The 27,728-nt window shown below is 32.3% G+C and overlaps 1 protein-coding gene and 1 long non-coding RNA gene across 4 annotated transcripts in view; one reads left to right on the forward strand and one right to left on the reverse strand.

Annotated features, from left to right (window-relative positions):
- Positions 1–27,378, reverse strand: LOC130612305 (uncharacterized). Its single transcript, XR_008975431.1, has 3 exons — positions 27,065–27,378; positions 26,920–26,981; positions 1–973 (listed from the first exon to the last, which is right to left on the reverse strand). It is a non-coding gene; the product is annotated as an uncharacterized LOC130612305 (long non-coding RNA).
- LOC130612300 (coiled-coil domain-containing protein 18-like) overlaps positions 1–27,728 on the forward strand; it is a 54,071-nt gene that overhangs the window by 9,213 nt on the left and 17,130 nt on the right. Inside the window, exons 3-12 of one of the 3 annotated variants that reach the window (XM_057433610.1) lie at positions 804–996; positions 1,218–1,385; positions 14,647–14,759; positions 14,921–14,998; positions 15,303–15,399; positions 16,329–16,405; positions 16,749–17,007; positions 17,261–17,453; positions 18,233–18,504; positions 24,992–25,420. In XM_057433610.1, coding sequence (XP_057289593.1) covers positions 804–996; positions 1,218–1,385; positions 14,647–14,759; positions 14,921–14,998; positions 15,303–15,399; positions 16,329–16,405; positions 16,749–17,007; positions 17,261–17,453; positions 18,233–18,504; positions 24,992–25,420 — 1,879 coding nt within the window. The remainder of the gene's footprint in view (positions 1–803; positions 997–1,217; positions 1,386–14,646; positions 14,760–14,920; positions 14,999–15,302; positions 15,400–16,328; positions 16,406–16,748; positions 17,008–17,260; positions 17,454–18,232; positions 18,505–24,991; positions 25,421–27,728) is intronic. The other 2 variants (XM_057433612.1, XM_057433611.1) reach the window with 2 other exon arrangements.

The following is a 27,728-nucleotide window of genomic DNA, read 5'->3' on the forward strand; positions in this document are numbered from 1 at the left end:
GGTATTGGCACTGACAAAAAATTAGAAATTTGCTATTGATTAAATATGACATCATATTTATGCAGCATAATTGATTCTGAAATTCTGTAAATGTGAATATCTTTAGAACGAAAAAGAGCTTTTCAAAAAAAATTTAAAGCCTTATTAACCAACTTTTTAAGCTCTATAATATATAAGTCCAACAACATTTTATACCTCAGGTTCCCTTTGAATAAAAAGAATGGACAAAACAAATCAAGCTCTTTAAATAAATGTGTGAGTTAAGAAAAGGACAAATTAAATCTGTTATGTTATACAAAGTATTTAAAAACGTTATTCAATATATCAAAAAAAAACATTAATAACTTTGTTATGTGCCTATAAACCCCACATGAATTTACCAAAATAAAAAAAGTTATTGCTTTACTTTTTATTATGCAATATTCCTTTAAAAAACTAGTGTAACGTTAACTATGTTTACGTTCAAAGGCTTAAAAATTCGTAGATAATAAAGGAAGCTACAATAATGACTTATCGCGTGACAAGCAGTTTTCGGGCATCTTAGAATACAAAGTTAAAAAATGTACCCCTACAGATGTCACCATGGTCTAGACACTCTTGTTAAATTTTAATTGGAAGTTTCTGGTTTAATAATGTAGAATTAATACATTATGTAGCATTAGGTTTTCTTGACACTTTAATAAAAGTAATGGGTCAAAATTAGCTAAAAGAAAAAAAATTCAAAAAATAGGGATTTAATTGAGACGAATTGAGTCCATCAAACACTTACTGCTTTTTATTACAGAATGTATTCATTATTTCAGAATCTATTCAAAAAAGCAACAAACAAGTCCACAGTCAGAAAAAGCACCAATATTAACTCTTGCAGATTTGACACCAGCACCAAGCGAAACAGGAAGCATGAATGAAAGTCTGACTTTGTTGCGTTCTGGTCACTTATGCCACATGTATTCTTCACTTCAAGATGACAGAGCTAAAGAAAAAAGAAGAAAACAGGTGAAGTTTTAGTGTTAATATTTTTTTTTATGCAATCATGTTTATCCAAGTTACTATCCTGCTTCCACAGTACCACCATTTTCAATGACAAATGTCCTCTTTCAGTTTTAAGTTGCACAAGAAATGAATGTGTTCAGAAATATCTTGACTCCAAATGTAATAATGAAACTTTATAAAATGAACAATAAAGTTTAAGGAATTTTAAAATGGTATAATTTTAGAAATCAAAGTCTATTGCATCACTCTATAACAATGATCTCAGTGATTCAAACTTGCGAAAGAAGTTATCTTTGTTACGCGAAGAAAATTCAGCATTATTTCTTCAGAATAATAAATTATTGACACAGCTAGAAAACGCAAGTTTTGAACTTCAGCAAAGCAAAAAAGAAGTATGTAACTGATTTTATTTAGACAAAATTGACTTTTTGCTTTGTTGTGATTTCCAATACAAAACTAAAAACCAAGATTACCTTTAGTTTGTTTTTCAAACTTTTATCATCTTAGCTTTTATGCATGTATTTAAATTTTGATAAAAATGACATCACAAGCACTCAGACACTCCTATATCACCATTAATTCGCTACTGCAAATACCTGTCAGCCCTTTAGTGTAAAAGTTGAGAAAACAGTCCAGTTGGGTGTTTTAACTTCCAGGGAAGCATGATGATGAAGCATGATGCTTATCATTTTTGTTATTCTCTGAAAAATCGATGTTTCATGATATGAAATATTTAAACGTCACAGGGTTTACACCTTTTCCCTAACATCAGATTGGCAAAAAACATTTTATAATCTGTATAGGAGTTAATACTTGATTTATAACTAGCTAGTATCATTTTTGTAATATAATTCTGTGTTTTAAGAATAGGTTTCCTATAATGTTTTTGTCTGAATTTTTTTTGCATAATATTTTTTTCAAGAATCTTTCTGCAAAATTTTTGTTCAATTTATGGTCTAAATTTGCATTTTTTTTTTTAAATATCCTCGGCATCTTAAAAAATGCCTAAAATCTGAAACTTAGGACATAGGCCTTGATGTGAGTTTTTGTTGCAAGTGTGACAAGTTGCAGCCCAGAAGGCACGCGCCATTGTTTTAAAGCATGTAAATCTACTATTTTTTTTCCATCTTTCTTTGCTTCTTCAGGCCTGGCTGTAAATGTTTGTTGCCCGAGCATTAAGCCGCTTGCGTAAATATTAATAAAAAATTAATGATTTTTAATTCTATGCTAAAAGTACTTTAATCACTTTGTGCAACAAACAAAGCTACAGCTATTTTAAGGGGTGGGTGACATTTACAAGAGTAAGCTCCATGAGCAAAACCCCAAACGCTACACAAATAAGCATTGACTCATTACCCTGGATGATAGTGATCCGTTCTTTTTTAAGTTTTTGTTGCTGTTACTATTAAACTTTCTATCTGCTTGTGGCTTTAAAAATTAAATACAAATTATTTATATCTTTGTAAAAAGAAAAAAATTATGAGCATAATTTTTTTTTCATTTCCAGCTTAAATGTTTGGATAAATTGTTTTTTTCTTCTTTTAGGTATTTGAAAATACCCTTCAGCATTACTACTTGTAAAGGTTAAAATCAAAATTAAATTCATGTGCATATATTTATTTGAATCAGCATAATGGAGGAGGGTGTTACAACAAACATACGGACATAAAAAAATATGCCCAATTCTATTTAGCAAGAATGGGTTTCTCATAGTCAATATATTTTGCAATTTTATTTAGAATTATTGTAACGAAGGAGGGTGTTACAAAAAGCATAAAGTCTAGAATTTAGTGGGAAACACAACAGCAGTATTAAGGAAATATCAAAGCGAGAATTGACTAGCTACCCTGAATTGATTGTTTTAAACTTATTTACCCTGTTCTAAACTTATTTTCTGTATGCAAATTCCCTTTTCATAGTGGGCTTAATATTAACATTAAAAAGTAATAAATTCAAGATAAACAAAGAAATTATGGTAGCTATACATTTTATACAATTTTGTGTGTGTACTTAATGACCTTAATCGCCTTAGATGTATGTGTGTTTTTGGGCATGCCTCTAATGGCAAGGCCTATAGTTAATACAAAAATATTTTTTCATCAGATTGCTATAAAAGCACTAAAATGACATATTTCCAACTGATATATAATGTTATTTTCTCAAAGTTGTTGCATTTTTGGACTCAATGAAATTAATCCGTCCTTTCTCAATACACCAAAATATTCCTGTAGCTGATTACACACACAATACACATATTTATTACTGTATTGCCTGATTTTTTGTTTACAAATCCGTTTTAGAAGATAGGAATGGCAGAACCCAGTGCAAAGAGCAGCTGATTCTAGCACACTTGCATTTCTAGCACACTTTGGATAAAATTCTGAAACTATCGGATGGAATTTTTTCCAAGGTGTGGTATAAACCCAAGAATTCAGGTGCTTTTTACACCAGGATCTGCCATGACTATCTACTTATGTTCTAATCCAGGTGGTGCAGAAAATGATATTTTTTTAAATAATAGTATTTGCACCAGAGTTTAGAAAAATTTTAAGCTAAAGAAATAGATGCAAGAGGATCAACTTATTTCGATCTACCACAAAAATTATTGTTTTAGTACGCAACACTATCAGCGCTGCATTCAGCAGTAATTTTCATCAAAATACAAGAAAAATAATGAGAATATAAACTTTTTTACAGTATATACTTTCCTGTAAACATATAGGACATACTAAAATTTGAAAAAACAATGACATCAAAGTAAACGTATTCGGAATTGTTGAAGTTATAAAAATAATAAGGTTCACAGGAACAAGGACGCAATTGATCTACTATACATATCTGGACATTATTGCTGGATTAAAAACCTACAAGACTTGTCTCCTCTCAAATAAACAGTCTTGGCAGCAGGAAATATATATGTAGACGTTGCTTGAGATATTTTCAAACTTAGGCCTGCAAGGGACAAATGATATTAAGCGAGGAAGAAAATAAAAACCTGCAAAACTCCTACGAGAGCTCTTGCTTCTGTTGCTATATTTTTGCTCAGTTTTGTGGAAAAATCTCTCTGCACCTCAAAGGATCATGACCAATTATACGCAACTCTGAGGTACAGAGAGTTTTTTTGTGGTTGGCCATGTTCTACCCACGCCACGCACCTAACAACACACAACACATAGATTTAGAATCATACTACTGGATGCAGGAACGACAGCACCTTCCTCATTGACCCTGAGATCTCACAGAATGTTCACTTAAAGACTATAATGATAAATGATGACTTTGATATACCTATTTCACTTTTACCTAAATTATTACTTCTTGTGTGTGCAGCCTCCTGAGACTTTTTATAGGTAGTAACTTATTCCCATACATTTTCCATTCACCCAGATTTTTTTCATAATGTAAAACAGCCTCGATAGGATAGTCAAAACTAATTTTTTTCTCCTCCATCTCAATTTCTTCCAACAAGTTTGGCCTCCGTTTAAAACCCCTATCAATAGTATCGGATTCAAAGCTAAGAGTTTTTATTTGCCTCCTGCGCAATACCTTCAGCAATCTTTTCCTAGCCTGTAAAGCTCCACCTTTAACTATCAACTCCACAATATCATCACCAAGCTAATAAACAACTTATTTCCTATCTTAAATTATAACGTTTTTATTTCCAAATAATACTAACATGCAAAGAGTGAATACACAACCATCCCAACTTCTTATACAAAATATTCCTAGGTTCCACATTCACAGTGCTTTTATACCAAATCTCTCCCCCACTTGCATGCCCAGTATATAAATCCTTACACCTTACACCATTGACTAAATTATCACAACTATTCAACTCTTCTAATCCAAACGACCTAAATTAAACATAATCTCCCCAATCCTCTGTTCCTGGCTCAGCATATAACAATCACTCCATCTTGGCTGCTCAAATTTGGCAACCTTACCCTAGTAGTCTGAAATACTCCCCCATAGCACCTTCATACTCACTAAAATCATTCCTAGCCTCCCTCTTCCCCCTTAAAGTCTTCTAATGTAATAAATTATTTATTATCAATCCTCTTAGCCCTCTCCCCATTAAATATATCCCTGGCCTTCGTAAGTCTCTCCCCAAGAATTCTCGCAAGCACACCATCACTAAAAGCAACAGCATTAACCACAGCAAAACCAACCATCATTGCTTTTCCACTCGCATAACATTATAACTCACATGAACATGACTCATCTTAAAAACGTTATTTTGAGACACATGATCACTTTTAACCTCAATATTAGTAACCCCCACAAGCTTAGCACTATAATTATAACCTTGAACAACGCCAAGCCTGACCAACATATCCAACAGCAACATATTGACTCCATAAGCTATAGGTAAATCAACTTTACTCCTAGCATATTTCAACAAACGCTCATACCTCCTACTATCACCATCACCATCAACATCAATAATCTCTTGCAAATAACCTCAAGTTTTTGAAGATATCCCCTCCTGGCGTCCAGATGATAAATACTTCACTTTGCACCCACCTGACTAAGGATCAACAAATAAAAATATTCCCTCACACTTTCAGTAATTCAAGGCAATGCATTCCTCTTCAAACCTCTATTTTTATCAATTATCCACCTCAAGTACATATAATTCTCCAACCAATCACCCTAACCATTCTTATCCCAACACATAAATGACTTCTCATGGTCATATTTCACCTTCCTATCAGCACCATATTCATCACTATTATAACTTTCACCCAACCAAACAATATAATATTGAGAAAACCCGTTTTCACTAATTAATTTCACCTGAAAAGTGGGTAATATCCTCCTGACATGATAATAAATGTGAAACTTATAAAGAGATTTGAATATCCCAGTACCTTTCTTTAAATGTTCAGTAGAAGCACCTAAACACAATAAATAGCAAATCCAAGCTGAACAGGCCAGTAACCAAAATACTTATCACTCCACCACACCCTATCCTCCCTATTTTTAATAATACCTGTGAAACTCTAAATCAAAAAAGCCTTTTGACGTCGGATATGTCTGATATTTATGTCCCTCACCCTTAACAGATAACTGCCAATTCTATAATCCCTTCCTTTCCCAATTGGATAACTTACGCCCAGCTTATACTTAAGTATTCATTTCCTTGTAAGATATAATATTACTATTTCTTCTACACCAGCAAATGTCATCCATAAATGATTAGCAACAAACTTCACAGCAGCATACTTAGCAGCATTAAACAACCATGCCACAACAGACTCAGTAAGACCATGAAGTGCATCAATAGCCTTCTCCCCAACTTTACTCAAAGACTTAACCACCAGTATTACCACCACCACCACCACTACTAACACCCTCCACACTACCAACACAAAAGTACTAATTGTCATGCCCATGGCTTTAAGTATAGAGGCAATGGTCCCTTAAGGACACTTTAGTATTCATCAATATTCAATAACCTTCCCAACCTCACCAGGGAAATTACCCTTTAAAACCAAAATTTCCTCCTTGTGCACACCCAAGTCATGCTTCAACTTTACAATCATCTCCTCAACCCTCTTTTTCAACTCCATATAATCATCACTTAACTCATTACTCTCTCCGGGAATTAAATCTTTCTGTTTCTTACACTCCAGATCCAAATGAACCTTTCCCATAACAATTTTTGCTATAGCAGTCTTTAACACACACCTAATATATGTCTTATGGAGACCCAATATCTCCTCAAATACTTCCTAAACTCAAACACCTGTCCATCCACCCCAATATTTCTTGCAGTTTTAACCTGCCCAACAATCTTCTGCACCTCCCTAATCAACTCCCTACTTCTCTATTTCACTAGGATCAGGTATCTTATTCACTATTTCCTCCATCTTAATTCTTCCAACAAGTTCTGTCTTGATTTAAAACCCTTATCAATATTATCGTATTTAAAGCCAAGAGTTTCTAGTCGCCTCTTTCAGATATCTTCTCCTAGCCTTTAAAGCTCCACCTTTATCTGTCAACTTCACGATATCACTAAGCTAATAAAACAACTTATTTCCTTATTTCTTAAAATATAACGTTTAACAATGGCAACGGATGAATAAGGATGAATAGCTCATTTTTTGATACTTTTATAAACATCATCTACCTTAGTTCTCCCCACTCTGGTCAGTTGCAACAGACTTTCATCATTATCAGTCTCCTCAGGATCAATCAGCTTAGGATCAGTAAAAAAAGTTTCCTGGCTCCTGCATGTTTATAGGATTTATCTATCGCTTCTTTTCTAAGAAACTAAATGGGAGTCAAAGATATTTGTCGAAAAATTCCATCTGCTCCATCGAAAGAAAAGCAAGCAACCTTTAATGTTGGTTTATCTTAAACAGGTGCTGCAGTGATTTGAGGTCAACAAGGATAAATATAAGAAACATTGCGTGGAGGTGTTTGGTATTTTAGGAAAAGTCATGCTGTAGAGGTGATGAAACCTGTTGTGGTGCGAGAGTCTGTACAGAAAAAATCATACAACCTATGTTAATAAGTGAATTTAAAGAACTTAAGAAGAAGAGTCTTTTTAAGGTCCCTGCACTGATTTTAGGTAAAGTGGATTTCAGTGATTCCGTAAAGTTGGGTGGGATTGTTGGTGCGTCCGTGTTTACAAAGGTTTTTCTTGTCAAGCAGAAGATTATTCCTGTAAATATTTAGGTAATAAAATGTTGCTTTTTCTAGTCGTATGGCTGTTGATTATGAACATGGTATTGGCGAGGAGTCAGTTGGGAAGGTGTATAGCAAGATTGAGATGGATGAAAGTAGGATCAAGAAGATTATTTCTGATAACCCAACTCCTATAGATACCAAAGTTGTGTTAAGGATTGTTGAGGAGAATCCCAGAGACCCTAATTATAAACTTATTGAGGCTACCATGAATAGAGACCCAAGCACTGAGGCTGTTAAGGATTGTAGGATAAGTAAGGAAGATGTTAGCTTTTTGATAAATCTATCGTGTTACAGTATATCAATGTGCATGATATAAACAAATATATAGATTTTGAAGCTAGGATTGATTTTTCTAATTATTGGGAAGGAGTATGACAAGGATATAGAGAAACACTTGATACATTTTGATATTCCAAAGCCTTCTTTTGCTAGCGATAGAACCCAAGTAGACATTAAGGTATTGTATAATGGAACTCCCCTTTTATAATTTAAACAAAGGTGATTTTATGTTGTGTTTCACCATGATGTCCCCTTTGATTATGAGAAATTGAAACAGAAGTATATCAAGGAAGAATGGAAGGAAAGGTCCTTTTTGGCTTTTTGATAATAACATGTCTGGACTTATATCACAGAAAAATGGTTTTGAGATATAAGTAAGGTATGATGTTTTTATGATTTTAAAGATTGGTTGGCACTAACATAACAGTTAACATACCGGACATAAGTAAAAATAAAGGATATGCTTACGATGGAAAAAGAACTGTTTAACTTTTAGCTGGGAGGGTATAAAGTCCATGTTTTTTTTCGTCTAACAAACATGTATCAAGTGGTATACCAATACTTACCGCATATAGGCTTATATTTAGGTGGTTAGGAGTGTTAAAGTTGGGATGGTTATAGTTTGTATGTACTATAGTTTGTATGTACTTTAAACAGACAGTCTTTATACGCATTGTTTTCCCCTTTGCTTTTTTAGTTTCATTTTCATCAACCTCAAATGCTTATAACTTAGATCTTAGACCGACAAACCTATTTTTGACTTTTCAACCACACTCGTCCCTAAATTTTCTTAACACAATGTTGTCTGTTTGGATTTTGTAGCAGAGGAAATCAGTGTCTGTGAATAATAGCTTTGCTCTATTATTGTATTTCTTCTTTATCACGTAGTTAAAAATTGTACATCAATTATTTGGATATGTCTAGGACACTCCAAAATACAGGCTTGTTGAAAGTTTGTTGTGAATAGCAACTAGATTTTCGCTGTATATTGTCCGATTGGTGTAGTTAGGTTTTAAACAGAGCTTTACTGTTTTGTCATGGTTGTTCGATAGTATTATGTTTACTCGGTTTCTAATGTTTTCCTTTATTTTACTGAATACCAGTACCAGGTTTTTGTCCTTAGTGTAGTATGTATTTCATTTTCATCGCATATTTGGGATTAACTTTCTATCTTGTTTCCTTTTATTTTTTGTTGGGTCAGTGGATAATTATCGTGAAGGTCATGTAGTCCTTCATAGTGACATAAAATTATTTTGTATTTTGTGAGGTTGCTAGGTAGTGTTAACCTACTGTTCGTGTTGAGACAGTATAATTAATTACAATAGTGTTGGATGGGGTTTCTGTCAGTTTGGTGCAGATCTGATACATTGGTACAACGTTGCGTTGCTGTTGTGTTGCTGTTGTGTTTAATGATTGTTGTGTTAAACCCAAGTCAGAGCTACAACGATTATCAGGTTAGTCACATATTTCACCTTTTAACACTGATAGCTGAGGGTGGTTTAAATGGTAAAATCACTGTGCTGGTTCAAGCTTAATCCAAGATAACGAAATACAGTTGAACATTCAGATCCAACAAGAAACACTCTCCGTAAAGGTTCTATAACATTTTCGATGAAATCCTCATTCCCGCCCCAACAAAAATCATCAACATGTGTGGCCATTACTCCTGATAATTGTTGACCATGATGCCAGTAAAATATTGCAGGATCACTCTTGCTCACCGAGACATTAAGATTTATGAGCTCTTCTTTTACACGCAAATACCAACAGCGAGAAGCATCCACCAAACCATAAATGCATTTCTTAAGCTTCCATAAAGAATTTCCATTATCAGCTTCTTTTGGAGGTTTCAGGTAAACAGTTCTTTCAGGTAGTTTGTCCAGGGATGATGTCATAAACTTGAAACTTTCTATGAATTTTAGTTAAATGTATTTTGTTGTTGTTAATAGGTATCTTTTTTGAAAATGAGATTTACTTTTCTTCATTTATTGGGATGCAATTCATGTGTCCTTCTATTTCTCCCAATTGTTTTAAGAATAGCTGGAAGTCATATCTTTGTAAGTTGTGGATTATTACTGGTATGAATGATGGTATTTTACAGTTTAGATTGCAATTGTTAAGTGCTGGACCTCTAAACTTTCCCTTGGTGTGGTTCTGATCCTTTACTCTTGGATTGTTTACTGATTTGTTACATATATAGAAGTTTTGTGTGGTGTAGTATTCCTTCCAATCTATTGTTAAGGTGTGTGCATCTTTACATAATACACTGTCGTCATTGGTTATAAATAGATGGCTGACCCTTAAATGGAACGCATTGGCACATTAATTTCTTGCAAATGTGACAGTATTCACTCCAATATCTTTTCCAACCATCCTTGATCATTTCTAGTGGTTTTTAGGTTTTGATGGTGTTGGCATATTCTTTTTGCTAGTTTCTCCAGAGTTCTGATGAAGACCACTGCAGCATCATCTCTACAAAAGGGGATTAACTCTGTTTTGTTATGTTGTCAACCTTTTGTTAAAATATGGCCGCGTACCAACGGATTGCAAGCACTGTTTAATCACCCCAGTGTTTAAAACTGGTTCAAAAAATGAGATGGACAACTATAGACCTTTTACTGTCCTTTCTGCCTGTTTAGAAATTTTTGAAAATGCGTATGTGAACAAATTTCAGGCTCCCTTGAGGTTAACCAATTGCTGTCGATTTTTTAATTGGATTTAGAAAAACCAGAAACACAGAGATTGCAGCAACTCTTTTTATGGATACGATAAGAAAAAATATGGAAAAATGTGATATTTAATGACCTGAGTAAGGCCTTTGATTCGCTGAGCCATGGATCATATTATTAACAGCCTTCAAAGCTATGGCATTAATGGAACTGAAAAAGAACTATTGACTGATTATTTTTTAAATCGAAGGCAAAGTGTGCGTTACAACAAAGTACTTTCCCAGCCACAGCCAGTCAACTGTGGTGTCCCCCAAGGGTCCATTCTTGGATCCCTCTTTTTTCTTATTATATTCAAATATGCCGGAGAAATTTCATTTGATACAGTAGTCTACGTACCAGGCAAATTAAAGGATGAAATTGAGATAAACTGACTTAATTATAAACATGAGGAGAGGAAAAACAAAGGGCATGCTATCCGGGACAACTAAAAGAATAAAGCAGCTCGACGTACTGGCACCAATTGATTACAATTTACCTTGGAATTAAATTGGATCCTTCTTTAAACCTTCAGCAGCACTTCACATCAACATATAAAAAAAGGTCGATAGATTGTATCTATTAAAAAGGATAAGAGCAGATCTCGCCATTGAAGCAGCTGTTAAAATCTACAAGACTATGATAATTCCACTTTTTACGTATTGCTCTATCTGGCTTTTAAAAACACCACGAAAATCGAAAATTTGAAAAACGGGCTGCTCATGTTATTCAAATTGGAAAATACCAGCAAAAAAATATTCCAACCATCAGTTTACTTGGGAAGAGATGTATATGTATATACTGTATGATTGCATATCTGTAAACGTCTGCAGTAACTTTGAAAATTATTTTAAAATAACATCTAACAAAACGAGAAATATGGACAGCCTATTAAAGTTACAAAATATCAGGTTAGAATCTTCCGGCAGAAGTTTCTACTTCGGTAGTGCAAAAACCTAAAACGAATTTGTGAATTTACTTGATAATTATTTAAATATGTAAAAACATTTTGTTTATTCATTATTTTGTTTGTTTTTCGGGTGAGTTTTTGTGTACTTAACTTAAAATACCAAGCATAGACGGTAATATATATATATATATGCATATATATATATATAATCAAAAGATTAAAATATGAGGAATATATTTCTCATATTTTAATCTTTTGATTTTTTACCGTCTATGCTTGGTATTTTACTTTAAAAGTGGTGTGTTATTCTTTTTTATTTTATTTACTTACTTCTTAAAAATGGGGGAAGGGGGAGGACCCATTGGAAAACGGAAATTTGTACATATTTTTTGTAAATATTGTACTTATTTTTGAATGTTTATCCTCTGTAAATATTCGTAAATAATAATAATAAAAATAATAATAATAATGATACTAGTTTTCAAAAGTTCTTTTATCTAACAATAAAGACTGATTTGTTCATCGGAAAGTATTAGAAGGTTGATCGTGGTATAAGTCATATGGGTAGATTTTTTTTCATAACCCAACACGTTAATTTTTAAATTGTTCTGTTGCTCAAACTTAGTTATGTCTTAGTTATGTCTTTGATGGCTACTGGAAAGTTGAGGTCGTTTAGGTAGTTTCTGTATTGTCCTTGTTCATCTTTTTGTGGATATAGTAACCAGTAACCAGTCCATAAAACATTTGTTGTCATTACTTTTAACGTTTATTACGGCTTTAGTTGCCTTTAGTTTTTGTAGGTTTGATTTAAGTTGATCCTCTCTTAATAGTTTATATACATCTATTTCCACATCCATACCTACAATCCCTGACATTATCCAACCAGATCCATTAGAATCAAATAGTTTTTCTAGTTTATCGAAAATATGGGGAATAATTCCTTAAAACATCATAAAATTAGTCGTCATGTAAATTATTTTATTTTGGATGTGCGAAGAAAAAAGTTGTCATATTTGTACTCACTTGTGATTGGCCTAACTTTTTCCTTTATAACCTTACGTAAACTTCTTTTACACATCCTTACATAACAATTGACTGCAAGACCTTAAGTACCATCAAAATGGTTGAGTTTTTACAGCATTACCTGTCATAGTCTCTATTAATTTAGGTTTTTCTTAAAAACTTAAATACCTTTTTTAAGGCTTTGACTACTTAATGATTTTTTCTCTATTATAAAGGGTTTGATCGCAGACCAAACAGCGTTTATTTTGTCAGGTACAACGATTTTTTTAGTGCTGACTTAGCAGCATAATTTCAATGCATCCATTTCTTCAGCTCAGAATTTTTTCAACTATGGCACAAAAATAATTTTTACAAAAATAAAACTATCCCTGTCCACCGCCTCGATCAGAACAGTAGTAAATTGTAATTGCAGATCCTGACGTAAAAAGCGGCTGAATTTTAACAAACTTGCGTTTAGACCACACCTTTCCGAAATTATCGGATCTGAGCGAGGATCTGTTTTTTAATTTAATTTATTGTGTCATTTTTGCCTAATTATCTTGTTAGTAAAATATCTGGTGTTTGGCATACTACCTTATTAAGTATGACATTATAAAAGGTAGCTGGAAACGGGATTAAATTTGATGTATGCAAACAAAATTTATAAAATTAGTACACTTTAGCACCTTCATGATATTTTTCTGACATTGATTGAATAGGTTTTAGAAACATGCCTTTTTGTGCATCCACCATGTATTGATTGTTTTGCCTAAATGACAATTTAATTTATTTATGGCTTTTTTACACTAGGTCGTTAATCTTGGCAACCTTTTTTAAAATTTAAACCATGTTTTTATGACCAGTGTACTTTATTTTTTGAATTTTATTTGTTCTTAAACAGAAAAAATGCTACTTAATAAGACATACCATTAAAATCTTAAGAATATGGCCACACCTTTTTAAACACACTGAGTATATCTAAAATATCTCCAAATCATAGCTAAAATTTATTTTTAAAAATATGTCTCGCCATACCTCGCTAAAGACTCGTTTTAAGCATTAGAAAAAGCAAAATCTTCTAGGTATGGGAATAAGCAACACCTCAGTGTTTATTGTGTCATGTTTCAACAAAATGAAAAGGAGTTACCAAAAAAATTCCAAGCTAAGACAAAAAAATACTTCATAAAAAAAACATTTTATAAATTTTTTCTTCGTCCTTCAAAAATGCCCTAAAAAACCACATTGACATATAAAACTTTAATTAATTGCATGTGTATAATCTATTTCAAAAGTTAAAGTTTCTCTTTAACTTTGAAATAAGTAAGGTGCAAACAAAATTTTAAAATAGTGAACATGGTAAAGAATATTTTAGAAGTAATATAATGTTCTTGTTTTATATTACTTTGTGATTTATTTTTGTAATTATTATTTAAAAACACTATACAAAACATTGTACAAAACATTGTACAAAACATTTCATAAAATAAATTTTCGAATAAAAATTATTTGAAAAACAAATTTTCCTCCTCAGAATGCCCACTATATTTTTTCTTTATTGAAAAAAGTCTATAGCAAGGTTTGATAATCGATTCATCCATCCTAGGATTGAAATTGCTCCATGTGGGAAGTACAAGATTTTTTAAAAAATTGTTTGTACAAAGCTTGTTGAGAGAATAAAAAAAAGTGTTAGGTTATGTCACGTTTACTTCTAGCATTACAGAGTTATAGATTGTCATATGTCAAAAAACTGTCCTAAATGTTGGGATTTTTTTTTATAGAGTGACTTTCAAAGTTTAACTTGTAAAAGGAGTTGATTTTCACATCTTCTGATATGCAAAATATTGCACTACCACCTACATTTTTAAAAAACCATTCCGATTCTGGGACCTCAGAAAAAACGTGAAAAATTTTATCTCTTTTTGAGGTGTCTGGACTATTTTGGAAAATTGAAAACCTTAATTTTTGCTCATAATTAAAATTTCAAACACACTGAGGTTTCTTAGCATTTTAATCTTGGGGTTTTATTCTGTTTAAATTTTTTCTTTTTTTTGTTTTTTATAGATAAAACAGATCAATGCATTGATTAGCGAAAATGAACAGCTTAAAAACAGCGAAAATATTGGGACAATTAGTAAGCTGGAGGAACAAATTTATCACAAAAGTTATGCTATCAGGTATTATAATTTTGGAAAAAATCTTAAACTGATGACAGAAGCAAGGTTTTATTTTTATTAAAACCCAGGTTTTTAAAAGGATATTTTAAATCTGGTGATATATCATATTTTGAATATTTACTTCTCTTTTAAGTAATTTCTGTAATTTTTGAATTTTTCAGTGAATTAGAGACTGCTGTTGATGAACTTCGTGACCATGTAAAAGAGATCAGAGAAGAAGAAGAGGAAAAAAGGAAAAGGTTGTCATTATTATTTTTTTGAAAATATAATCTACATCTTAGATATCTTTGTATTCTTTCCGTTAAATTTATTGTGGTGGATTGCTGTTAATACATTTTTTAACTGTGTTTCTGCACGTCACTTATTTAGTTGTTTTCTTAACCTTAAAAATTATCTGTAGCAACAGGGTAGCAGCATTCTGTAAATAATATAAGGGGGGCTTTGCATGCAAAGAGGGGCATCTGTTGAAATGTTTAAGTTTGAATGTTTAAGACTATGGTGGCATATTTTTAAACACTAATAGGTGTTAGTATATATTTTTAGATTTGAAGAAGAATTGTCACAGAGCATGCAAACAATTAATGAATTATCAGAAAGATGTGCCTTTCTACAGCACTCGTGTGAAATGCAGTCTCAAAAGGTGACATTTTTAAACTAAATACTCCATAACTATTATTTTCTCTGTGATACAACATACTTCGCTTTTGGTTTCAGTTTATGATTTCTCAACTTATCATATCAGTCCAGATTTTTTTTTCTTGCTATTGAGGAGTTTGCAAATGGAAATGGCTTGGAAACAAATTCTTTATCCACATAAAATACAAGTTTGCTGATGTGAAGCAAACAAATGACATTTCACGTCGACATTTTTTGGCAATGCTAAATAATTTAAATTAGGAAGGCTAAACTATACTGAACACAAGTTATGAAAGGTTACCGTATCCTTAAATCTAGTGTTGTTTCTGATAAAACAATGATAATTAGTTAATTTTTAAACTATTTTGCATGTGGATTTTAAAATAAAGTTAAGTTCATTCGAAGTTATTTTCCAAAATTAATTGTCATAAAAGAAATAAAGGCCAATACCATTTTTCTTTTTAACTAAAAATTTTATTATTTTTACAAAAGTCTGTGTTGATGCATTAAATAAGATCCAGGTTTTGAACTAATTGATTTAAGCTTTTGAGAGTACGATGAAATAAGTCATTTTTTACTGGACCAACAGTCTCTGAAAACGAAGTATGCTACGAAATATGGAAGCAATACCTTTAAAAAGTTTGGTTTAAAAAATCTTCTCAAAAGCTACAAAACAGCTAGCAACACTCACCGTTTCTAAAAATCTCACATCTTAAGTTCTACTAAACACCACTGCCGTACTATCTCTGAAATAAAACAAGTTTAATATGATCTCTCTACATTTCCCTTCTTTATTTCTGGTTAATTTCAACAATTACTCGTTCAATTTCACCACAAACACAAACACTCCATCAACGGCAAAGAATGCACTGCTCAAAGTATGCAGGGAAGTTGTAATTATATTTAAATATAGATATTGACCCCTTGTTTTAGAACTCCGACTTAGAGGAATTGAATGAAGAATTAAAAAAGGAATTAGGAAACGTAATGAAACATAATACTGCAATCAAGTATGTAATAGTCTGTGTTATTGAATAAATTTTATTTATCAAACTGTTTTTTTTTTCAATGTACATTCTTATCTTGACAGTCTACTAAAAAAAAATTAACAGCAAATTTTATTATTCTGCTTCAGTGCCAGTTTTCAACCACTAAATTATAATGTCTTTACATACAAATAAATGGTCATACTTTCTAAACTCGTGTCTAAGTAAACAGTGCTCACCTTTGGCTACTGGCCATAACCAAGTCTAACCTGACTATTGAAAGGGAACATGATAAGATAGTAAGAAAAAGAATCATTTAGATATGTTTTTGATTATGTTAGATCACAAGAAGCTTGTTTGTGTTTAGAGAGGATCACAACAAAACCAAAACAGATTGCATAAAGTTACAAGACCAAACAGCAGAACTTAAAGCTAATCTTCTTGAACTCCAGGACAAATCTTCAAAACTGGAGGCCTTATCTGTGGAGAATATTGATTTGAAAGCCATTGTTGAAGAACAAGCAAAAAAGGTTTCAGATTACGAAGGTGAAGTTGAGAAAACAAGAGAGCACATGATGCGATTGGAAATACTCATACAGAAGATACAAGAAAATAAGCTAAATCCAGTAAGTTGTTACATATTAACAGGATTGTATTATCAATCTGGGTAGTTTTTCATAGTTCTTTGCAGGCAATTATGTGAGAATTAATGTTTTTTGTTTTTTGTTTCTTAATATTCATTGTTAAGGCACTCAAGGGCACTGGCAAGATTTAAAGAGAACAAAAAGATATGATGCTTTTATCAATTAAATTTTATAGAAAGTTGACTTGAAGTCACTACCTTGCATAATATTATCGCTTGTAATACATTCTTTATAGAGGCTTGATGATGGAATTTTCACTGCTTCAAACATTGATTATAAAAGTAAACATGACAGTTTAGATGATGCAGCATCATCTTGTATAATAATTGCTGACTTGAAATCACAACTTGCTGTAAAGGATGCAGAACTTCAGAAACTGCAGGCACTTATGGCCTCAAGAACATTAAGTATGCACAAGTTAAAGAATGGTAGGACTTTTTTTTGTCACTTTATTTCAAAATTTTGGAATCTGTTAGACCTCCACTATCTAATTTTATAATTTCCATAATTATTACTAAAATATACATTGTAATTTTACCAGTCAATTAAATTTTGTATCTTTTTATTGATTTTAACAAATTTATAACAGGTTTTCTCTGTTGTACTCCTAAACAGAATAGTTACATACTTTAAATTTCATTTAATATACTTGTATTTCCTTTTACTTTAACCCAAGTTGTACCAAACTTTAGTATTTTGATGCTAAAGTCATCTCACAAAATACTTACCACTGATTTATAAAACGGCAAGTAAAACCCAATCTTAAAGATTGCATAATGCAGAATGTAGTCAGCATAATTGAATGAAATCATTAAAGAAGTTGTTTTAAAGTTTAGTTTTTAAATTAGATTACTTTAATGTCGAAGCAACTTTACTTTTTTCAAAATTTTATTAAACTTTGTTTCCCCTCGACTGCCCAAATAATCATCCACTTAGACCTTTTTCTTACGCTTTTATAATCTTTCACATGACTTTGCTGGGAAACCTAGACTTCTCACACTAGAAAAAATGTTTTACCATGTTTATCAAAAATGTGTTTGCATATTTCTTATGCTAAGGTTTTTGCTGGTTAATCTTGTGAGCCTCAGAACTGTTAGAATGAAAAATATTTTATCCAAGATTTCTTTTAACAAAAAATTTGTAGTAATTTCTTTTCTATCCTGCTAAAAGTACAGTTAGTGGGGAAAGGTTATCTTGCTTTTTTTAGACTATGTTTCTGAAGGAAGCAATATTCAAAGCTTACGGTCAGAGCTATGTTCTGTTAAAAAATGTGCTGAACTAGAGCAAAATATCACAAGATTAGAAACTGAACTGTCTGGAAAAACCTCACAAATAGTTGAGCTAGAAGAGCATGTGTTAAAAAAACAGAGCTTGATTTTAACACTTGAAACTAAGCTGCTGCAGAAAAATAATCAAATGACAATGCTCAAACAAGAGGTAAAAAACAAGACTGAGGAGGATGGTAAAACAATTAAAGAGGTAAGGTGCAAGGTGCCCCGTAAAATATGTTATAGGAAATTTTGAATTAACCTCTGGTACTTTTTGGTTGAAAAGTATTACTATTTAAGGATGTGCATCTTTTTTGTTCTGTGTATTCTCGAATGTTTGTCTATCTTGTGGTTTTTTTTGTGTTTTTTAGACGAATCACGTTAAATGTTTAAAAAAATTCTGGTTATGTAATATAAACAAAAGTATAAGAAAGATCATTTGGAAATTCTATTAGCCATGTAAATTTGAATTTTTTTTACTAGTTGTTTGGCCAATGAAAAATCCACTCTGGCAGAAGAACAAAGAAAGAGATCAGTTTTTATTATGTGTTGCTTGTATTGTGTAGACTGATCATAAGGGGTCATAAATTTTCAATGAACAAATAAGGACATGATGAAAGTTTTGATGATGTCATCAACCTATCGATTTTAAAATGGGTGTAATTCCAAAATTCAAGAATTGGTCCAATTTGGTCCCAGGTGACCCATAATTACCCCTGCGGGAGTTGTGTCAGTTATTACTATCTGTTTCCATCGTTTTTTGACTTAACAATGACTACACTAATTTTAGATTATAATGATTAACAAGTGAGACTTATTCAAGTTTTGTAAAAAAAAAAACCTTTTGGAAATACAAATTTTTGCCTAATCTTGTATGTTCAGTCCCAAACAGAGATGTAAAACCATGGTGCCTAGTTTTTGCAGGATATTCATCTCAGGTACAAAGATGTACCTGAGATGAATAAGCCAATTAAAACATCTGGTTATCTTTTAAAAACAAAAAAATAAAAATCTCGTAATTTTATTCATATAAAACTTGTTCAGAACTAAGAAGCTGTTCGTTAAACTAAAGAATTTGTAAAATATGTTAATTATGTGAATGTGATAAAGAAGTAAAGCAACCACACCATTATTTGAAAGTTTTTTAATAATGTTCAAAAGAAGCCAACAAAACAAAACTGGACAAACCATAAATGATGAAAAAACAAAAGAAGACAATAAACCTAAACTTCTTCTTTAATGGTATTATCAAAATTTATTTTATTGGCAAAAAACAATGCAACATTATTCAAAACTATAATTTTGTTTTATGTAATCGTAATATATGGTAAAATTTGGACCTGCAGATAGAACATGGGGGGATTTTGAAGCTATGTTAAGTTGAGTGTTTCAAAGAAAATAATTTTTGAAAGCTTACTACAAAGAAGGGCAGTCTTTAACAAAATTCTTGATTGACAGAAAGCATGGTGTGCCATTATTTTTGGAAGTTTGTGGCACCGTTATTAAGTCTGGTGTTTTATTGCTGCATTGGATCTCTTTTTACATGTTTATAGAAGAAAACTGTGAAAAAAATGGTGAAAAAGATGTTTCAGTTCAACTAGAACTGCTTCCTTGTGTTCTGGCTTAATCAATTTGCAGAATGTTACATGTGCAAGCACAAGTGAGCTTTCAAGAGATCTAGACTTACTTCTAAAGAAATGTAAAAGTTTAAATAAGACATGTATTCAATGGAGTGTGCATAATTTTGTGAAATGGTACAGCTTCTGTATAGTTGTTCACTTTACCATTGGTTATGGTAACATTGTGCCAACAACAGCGGGAAGATATTTACAATCTTTTACGTAATATTTGGTAATCCCTTAGCACTAGCTTTGTTATCTGCTGTATCGAATCTATTTACAAAATCATATTGAAATTACTTTTTTTATTGAGTTAAAACTTGTTAAGCACGACAAAGTGGATTCTCAACATATTAAATGTTTTTTCTAATGGCTTGTTTGTTGTTATTCTTACAGTTTTATTTGCCTACTGTACGACATTAGAAATGTTTGAACACCTTAAATTTATTGATGGCATTTATTTTGCAGTCATAACATTGACTACTGTTGTTTTGAGTGACTTTTCGTTTAATCCCACATCATATACTGGATATAAAATGATATATGCAATACCATCTGGATTGTTTAAAATATTTGGATTAGCAGTGGTAGCCACACTTTTAAATGTAACATCAAATATGATTGAATCAGGAAAATTTAGTCAGTTTTGTTGTAGAAAGCAATCTGATCATCATCATTCATCATTCTCGGCCTAACGTCCGTTTTCCTACTAGCATGGGTTGGACGGGGTATATTAATGACCCTCTTCCAATCTGATCTAGACTGTGTTAGATCTAAACTCAATTTCCTCTGTATCAAGTCTGTCCTTTTAACCTCCTGCTGTTACAAGAATTTTGCTGCTTTGCACAAAGAAATCCCTGATAATAGCGTTCGGATTTAAGTTTCATGCAGGTATTTTAAACGTGACTCATGTATAAAAAATAAAAAAATGAATTCTGGCTGATTTTTTTTTCTTGAAAAATAGATGCTGTTGTCTGTCTGTCTGTCTGTCTGTCTGTCTGTCTGTCTGTCTGTCTGTCTGTCTGTCTGTCTGTCTGTCTGTCTGTCTGTCTGTCTGTCTCTCTGTCTCTCTGTACGTTGAATTTAAGGATTACTGAGTTTTGTGTATTATAAACTTCAAAGTAAATATTTTATCACGGTTTTTTGCATGTATAAATCTTAAACAAGATTTTCGCTACGAACATAAGTCGTGAAGAGCATCCTAGCGAGCTATAGCTAGCTTGCCTGCTATGTTTATGCAACATTTCCGATGTTACAGCACGACGTTAATGCATTAGACTGAAGTCAACGTGTTTAATAAGATTACTGAAAATATTGCATTGTTCTTATCTTTGAGGCCAAAAAAATTGGCCAATTTTTTAAGCTTGGTCAATCCACCCGTTTTTAATACTTTTTCAGAAAATCTTAAAATCCCAATCCAGGGTCGGATCCAGAATTTTTATGTAACTAAGCAAGAATATTTTTTGGGAGATTACCGCCCAGAATGGGTGTTAAAATAAGCCAAATGGGCGGGCCTTATAGTAACAAAATTTATTACCTTGTTCAGGCTTTTTCCAACGTTAAAAAGTACAATAATTAACAATATACATAAAAAATATACAGCTAAAATATACAAAACATGTAAACTATGTATGAATAAACCAATAAACTCAATCAGTATAAATCAATCAGCAAGTATATATATTTAAAAAACCCTTTATCTCTTATTCTGTTCAGCAAACTCATCTATTACTTTATCAGAGATCACTGTGATTGACCTGTTAAACATGATAACTGCTAGACTGCTTAACCTTTCCTCCGACATTGTGTTTCGCATCTGAGTCTTTAAGCGCCTTAGCCCAGAGATAATTCTCTCACAAGTGCATTAGGTTACACAAATTTTAGCCAAAATTCTCAAAACTTCACGGATTGATGGAAATGTGTACCTATTTGTGGTTTAAAGAAAGAGGTGATATCTGTTGGTAGAGCACCTCGATAGTTTTCCAAAATATCCCCCACATATCCAACTGGGCATATGTTACTATGGGCCGAAATATCACTCGCAAACAATCGCAGGAATTCTTAAAACTTAACCTTCCAGTTAAACCAAAACACGTTCCTGGGCTCAAAAATTGTGTTGAATAAATTGCCCATTTGTTTATATCATAAGCTTTGATAGGTGGTTTTAATAGGATGCTACAAAATTAAAAAATATATAAAGTGACACAAATTTTAAAGGTACTGCCTGCATCACATATAGTTTACTCCTGTCAGGAATCGAACCTGAACCTTTTACGAAATTGTATCATAAATAACATACCACTTGATCACAGGAGTTTAGACATTTACAAAACTCATTATGTCCAATAACATTAAAATTTGATAAAACGCACATAAATGCTGACCAAATGAAGGATTTTGCTTACTCAATTATGGCCTCTTCTCTTCACTTGGTCTTTGTATACACATCACAACCATCCGATAAACTGTGCACAAAAATATTGTGAGGCGGTTGATCAAAATTTTCAAAAGTCAAGGTTTCATCACAAATCAGCAACACAGAAATAAATCTGTAAAGAGAGTTACCATTTCCACTGACACGGCATAACAAAAAAATACATCAGATAGGTAGTTAGGAAATAAAAAATATTAGTAAGATTAGTAAGATTTTTTCTATCCATATTGTTATAGCTATGTAACATATGTCAAGTAGTCTTGACGGAGGGAACCACTACGATGACTTGGCTTGAAAATTGATGGATACATTTTCCATCCTTAATACACCTTTGGTTTTCACTCATCATACTGGCTCAATATTCTCTCAAAATCCAACCACTAGTGTATCTTGCTATAAGGTATAAAATAACAAATGAAGCACCACATGAACACTTTAGAATTATTTTGAGTGTATTTTTCTTTTGATTTATTTATTTGTGTGGTGGGGAGATTTGAGTATAAAAAATAACACAAGACAAAGCAGTAGCTACAAACTCATTTTGTTGAAAAAAATATAGCACCAGAAGTTTCATGTAAAACAGGACCAGTTAAAAAACTTAGTGTACACACATTCTCAACTACTATAGTGAATAATAAATAAGTATCTCATTCACTATATATAGATATTTTTGCAGAGAGAAACCTAGCTAGCTACTTTAAAATAATCTTCTCGAGCCAAAAAAACCCTGATATTTTAGGTTAGGGAATAAACTACATACTACTACACACTGGGTACTTGAAATTTATAAGAAATAGAGAAAAAGACATCCAGAAACCTCAGAGTATCACACTACCTCTGCCGTCCATCTTTGGTTGATTGCTTATAAACACGAGCAAAGTGGACTGTTTGCATTCATCTTGTTACGGTTGAGAAATTCTGTCTACCTTGCCTTTTTTTTGCTTATTTGCTTATACGCGATAGCAAAGTAGTTCCGCATTCTCTCCACGCAAAATAGCAAATATATCAACTTTGATACGCTCACTTGCTTATTTTTTAATAAGGGAGAAAGCAAAGTTGCTTTTTGTTTCGCTTGCTCAGAGAAGTATCTTTCTACTTTGTTTAGGAAACTGAATAAGCGCAATAAGCAAAAACACAACTTCCTTACCAGACTTCCTAAATAATACAAGGAAAACTACACACGAGACGCGCGCTGGCTTTTTCTCTACGTTTTTGGAAGTAAGCGCGCGTTTATCTTGCTTATACCTCTATCCGACCCTGGAAACTGTCAAACAAATTTCTGAAAAATGAATCGTATAGTGATAGTATCCTTTGTAGGTTCACGTTCTATGCCAAATTTCTTTTTAATTATTTGAATTTTTTTTTAAAAGACATTTCTGTTTCTTTTTGAATTTAGATGTTTGTGAATTATCTGCACAGAAAAAAATCTGTTATATCCTTACTGGGGAATGGCATTCTGTTGTAAACTTATGGATGTTGATAAGAAACTGTGTGTTAAACAGCTTGGGTAAATTCCATCTGACTTCCTTTCATTATATTAATCCTTTGCGCAAATATTTCTGGCTAGAAAAAAATAAAAAGTCTTGCAAGCCAGCTCGATATAAATGAAACAGGTTGTGCATTATTCCAATGAGAGAATAAATTATTATTTACATGATCTCTTATGGTACTACCAGTTCTGTTAGGAACTGTTGTCAAACGGGATTAAGCAGGTGTGTTTTATCAAACAAATTTTTACAAAGAGCAGTCACTGATAATATTGACTATTTACGAAGCAAGACGGACGAATTTTTTTAAAAAAAGGAACGTTTTGCAAGCAAAATACTGTCCTTTAGCTGTGCACAGACTTGTAGCATTGACAAAGTACATTGGTTTTGTCATTTTAAGGGATTTTGTTGGATCATTTAAGTCCCTTTTCCATTTAAGCTCCTACACCTAAGATTTTGTTAAAGAAGACTTCCACCCTATCTCCAACTGCTGTGAGTTCATTGCAGGTGTAGCTTTAAATTGGCTTTTTAATGTTGCTTTTATTGTTACTTTTATTCCACCTGCTCAATCCTCTCTAAAACGGATTGTCTTCATGGAAATATGATGTTAAGTGCCATCGTTTTTGCTGACAAGAACATACTAATAATAAAATGCACAACTACTCTATCATTACGAAAAGTAAAAGAAGGTGTTGCGCTTTGAAAGCTTTACTACAATTTCTACAAGTGCTATATCACATTTTGCCGGCGAACTGGTAGTGTTAATTATTTTGCAAGATGATTAGCTTAAAATAAGTTTTTATGAAGAGAACCTAAATACACCCTGTGTGGTCGGAATGCGCAGTGACAGAGTCCATTGCATTTGGTATGTTGGTTGTTGTGTTCCGCCATGCACCAAGTTAAGGGTATCAAGAATTTAGAAGGAATATTCTGGAAAAACGTCACCACTACTTAGATCGTCCCCTGGTACAGCTAATAAATCAGATATCATCAGATCTGTAGTATTTTTAAGTTTGTTACCTTACCACACAGTTATATTGTGTAAATTTAACTTCAAAGTTAATTTTAACATTTTAGACAAAATGCTCCACTTAAATAATATATTCTTTGTGTTGTTTTGTCAAAATAGAACTCATAATAGTAATTCTTACTTTATAGCTTAATCAATCTGTCTCACAGCTTAATTCAGAGCTTGCTAGGAGAACTTCGTCATTGCATGAGAAAGAAGAGAAGTTAAAAGAGGTATACTTGCTTAATGAAGTATATAGCGGTAAACTCACCCAACTAGAACTTGCGCTACAAGCTCATAATGAGGAAACGAAAGCTACTGATTTCCTCGTTGACAAAATCAAATCTTTGCATGCTGAACATTGTCGGGAACTTGAGCATAATATTGGAAAACTGGAACAGCATATAGAAGAGAAAGCAGTGCAGATTGTCAAACTTGAGAATAAGTTGAAAGATATTTCAAAGGATAACCAGATGAAGGGTCTTTCTGTCGATGACATGAGAACCTATGTTAAGAAATTGGAAGAGCTGTTAGCAGAGAAAAAGAAAGTTATAGAAAACCATGAGAAAAAACTGCAAGTAAGTAAACAATTTGTAAAGCTACAATTAACAATAAGCTGTTTAATCCAATGTGAGGTGTATTTTGTTTTTGCAATATCTGAAATGTACACGAAATTCCCTTTATGTAGTATATCACTTAGAGCCTAAACATGTTATATGATTTCGCAGTGTAATTTAATTTTTGTGTGATTTTCAGTTGGCAAAGGAACAGAAAGCTGTGATTTCTGAAATCTTGATAGTTCGGCTTTGTTGTTGTGGTTCTTAGTAAAAATTAAAATCATTTTAAAATCTGACCAGTATCAAAACAAAAGAATAATAAACTTCCAGAGCGAATCAAATTATAGTATTATTTTGCTCAGTTCCGGGATCTGTGGCCTATGACTGTCAAATTTTGCACGAATTCAAACTTGTTGAAAATATTTTGTCACAATCAGCTTTAGTTCTGGTCAAAAATAGTTTGACAAGTTTCATTCAATTTTTTAGTAGTATTCTTAAAAAGTGTGGGTTACATTTTCGTTTGATGTTTTTAGGACATTGACCTTCAGTTGTATATCAGTTGTAATTACCCCTTTCAATTAGATATGTTATAATTAGACGTACTTAAGGCTATTATATACATACTAGTCGATAAAGCCCGTGGAGAAATCCACTGAGGCAGGATAAAAATGAAAAAAGAAGCATCATTTTAATTTTGATGACGTCAGCAACCCATCCACCAAAAAAATTAGAACCTTGGTTTCACGTTGCCTCTATTGTGTAGTGCTTAAACGGCTGATCAAAAAAATATATTTGATTTTGATGAATGGTTAATGAGATATAAGGGTTTAAAAGTTTTACCGACGTCAGCAATGGCCTGTCAAAACCAAATTTTTTTTTTTAGAAATTTGTATACCCGTTGCCTACATTGTATAGATCTTAAAACGCTGATCAAGAAAATGTATAGGATCGTGTACTTTTGACAAACGGTTGCAGAGATATTAGGATTTACATGTTTTTTGATGACGTCATCAACCCGTCCATTACGAAACGGATTTGGGGACCCAGGCTTGGGAAGATTACCCAAATTGGTCCTAGGTGGTCCCTAGTTACCTCATTAAATCATTGACGTCACCACCTCGTTTCCAAGTTATTTGGCCTCAAAGTTTTAGGTTCACTGTAATGGCTTCATTAATTTAATATAGGATATTGACATTAAAGTAGCGTCGTCGTGCCGTAACGTCCGAAAATTTAACATATTGGACATGCATTTTTCAGCTACATCAAAGGAAAATAAGCATATCAACTTTGCCTGTTACAGACATACACACGACACACTTTGCGTATTATCATATAGTCTAGTCGATTAGGCCCGTGGAAAAATCCACATGAAAATTAGACGATTTTAGGAATTTTGATGATGTCAGCAGTGCCCTGTTCATCTACATAAAAATTGAATGTGTTTTTAACAGTTGAAAAGGCCCGTGGAAAAATAACAAAAAAGCAGTAAAAAAAAAACAGTAAAAATAAGGATAACTTACGAAAACGATAATATTACGAAAAAGAAAACTTGGGATTTTGTTTTTCATAAACCTCCATAAACCTAAAAAATAAAAAGAAATTATGATGATAATACTTCCCTTTTTTGTTTCCTGTAAAAAGATAATTCAATGGTTACATACAGACCGTATAATATTAATATATTGGTAAGTAAGTTCCATGCAGTTGATGCTTCTTGAGTCTTTTCAATACCACAAATATGTGATGCAATTTTAACATGGCATGCCCTGACTTTTAGTTCATGAATTATCTCCTTAAAAAGAAAATAATCCACTTAACGAAGCGCGCCACGGGAAGGCAAGTCACGGGGCCTTGCGCTTCAACCTAAAAAAGAATTGTTATTTAAATCTAAGAACAAAATATTGTCAAAATAAAAGTACATAATGTGTTTTTGTACTAAAGAGAGTTAAAAGTTTTTGGCAATATGACCAATTCCAGTAGCTTGTGAGCCCCCAATACCAGTGAATGTTGAAGTGAACTAAATGTATTTTAATGTTTTGAATACATAATATAGATAACATTAACAGTTTTTTATAAGAACAAAATATATTTGAACATATGGCTTCAGAGGCCCAAAAGTTTGGAGCATGTTAAGAACATTTAGTCTTGACAATATCATAAAGTACTGAAATATTCCTTTACACTTACAAAAAAATGAGGAAATCAGAGGAAAATACGATCAACTAAAGAACATTTTGAAAAGTTGAAAGGCATCGTTTAAGTTCATTGTTCTTATAAAAAAGATGCACTATAAAACATTGGTTAAGTTAATTTTTTTGTTTACAAAATT

The sequence above is a fragment of the Hydractinia symbiolongicarpus genome, chromosome 10 (genome assembly GCF_029227915.1).
Source record: "Hydractinia symbiolongicarpus strain clone_291-10 chromosome 10, HSymV2.1, whole genome shotgun sequence".
Classification (NCBI taxonomy): domain Eukaryota; kingdom Metazoa; phylum Cnidaria; class Hydrozoa; order Anthoathecata; family Hydractiniidae; genus Hydractinia; species Hydractinia symbiolongicarpus.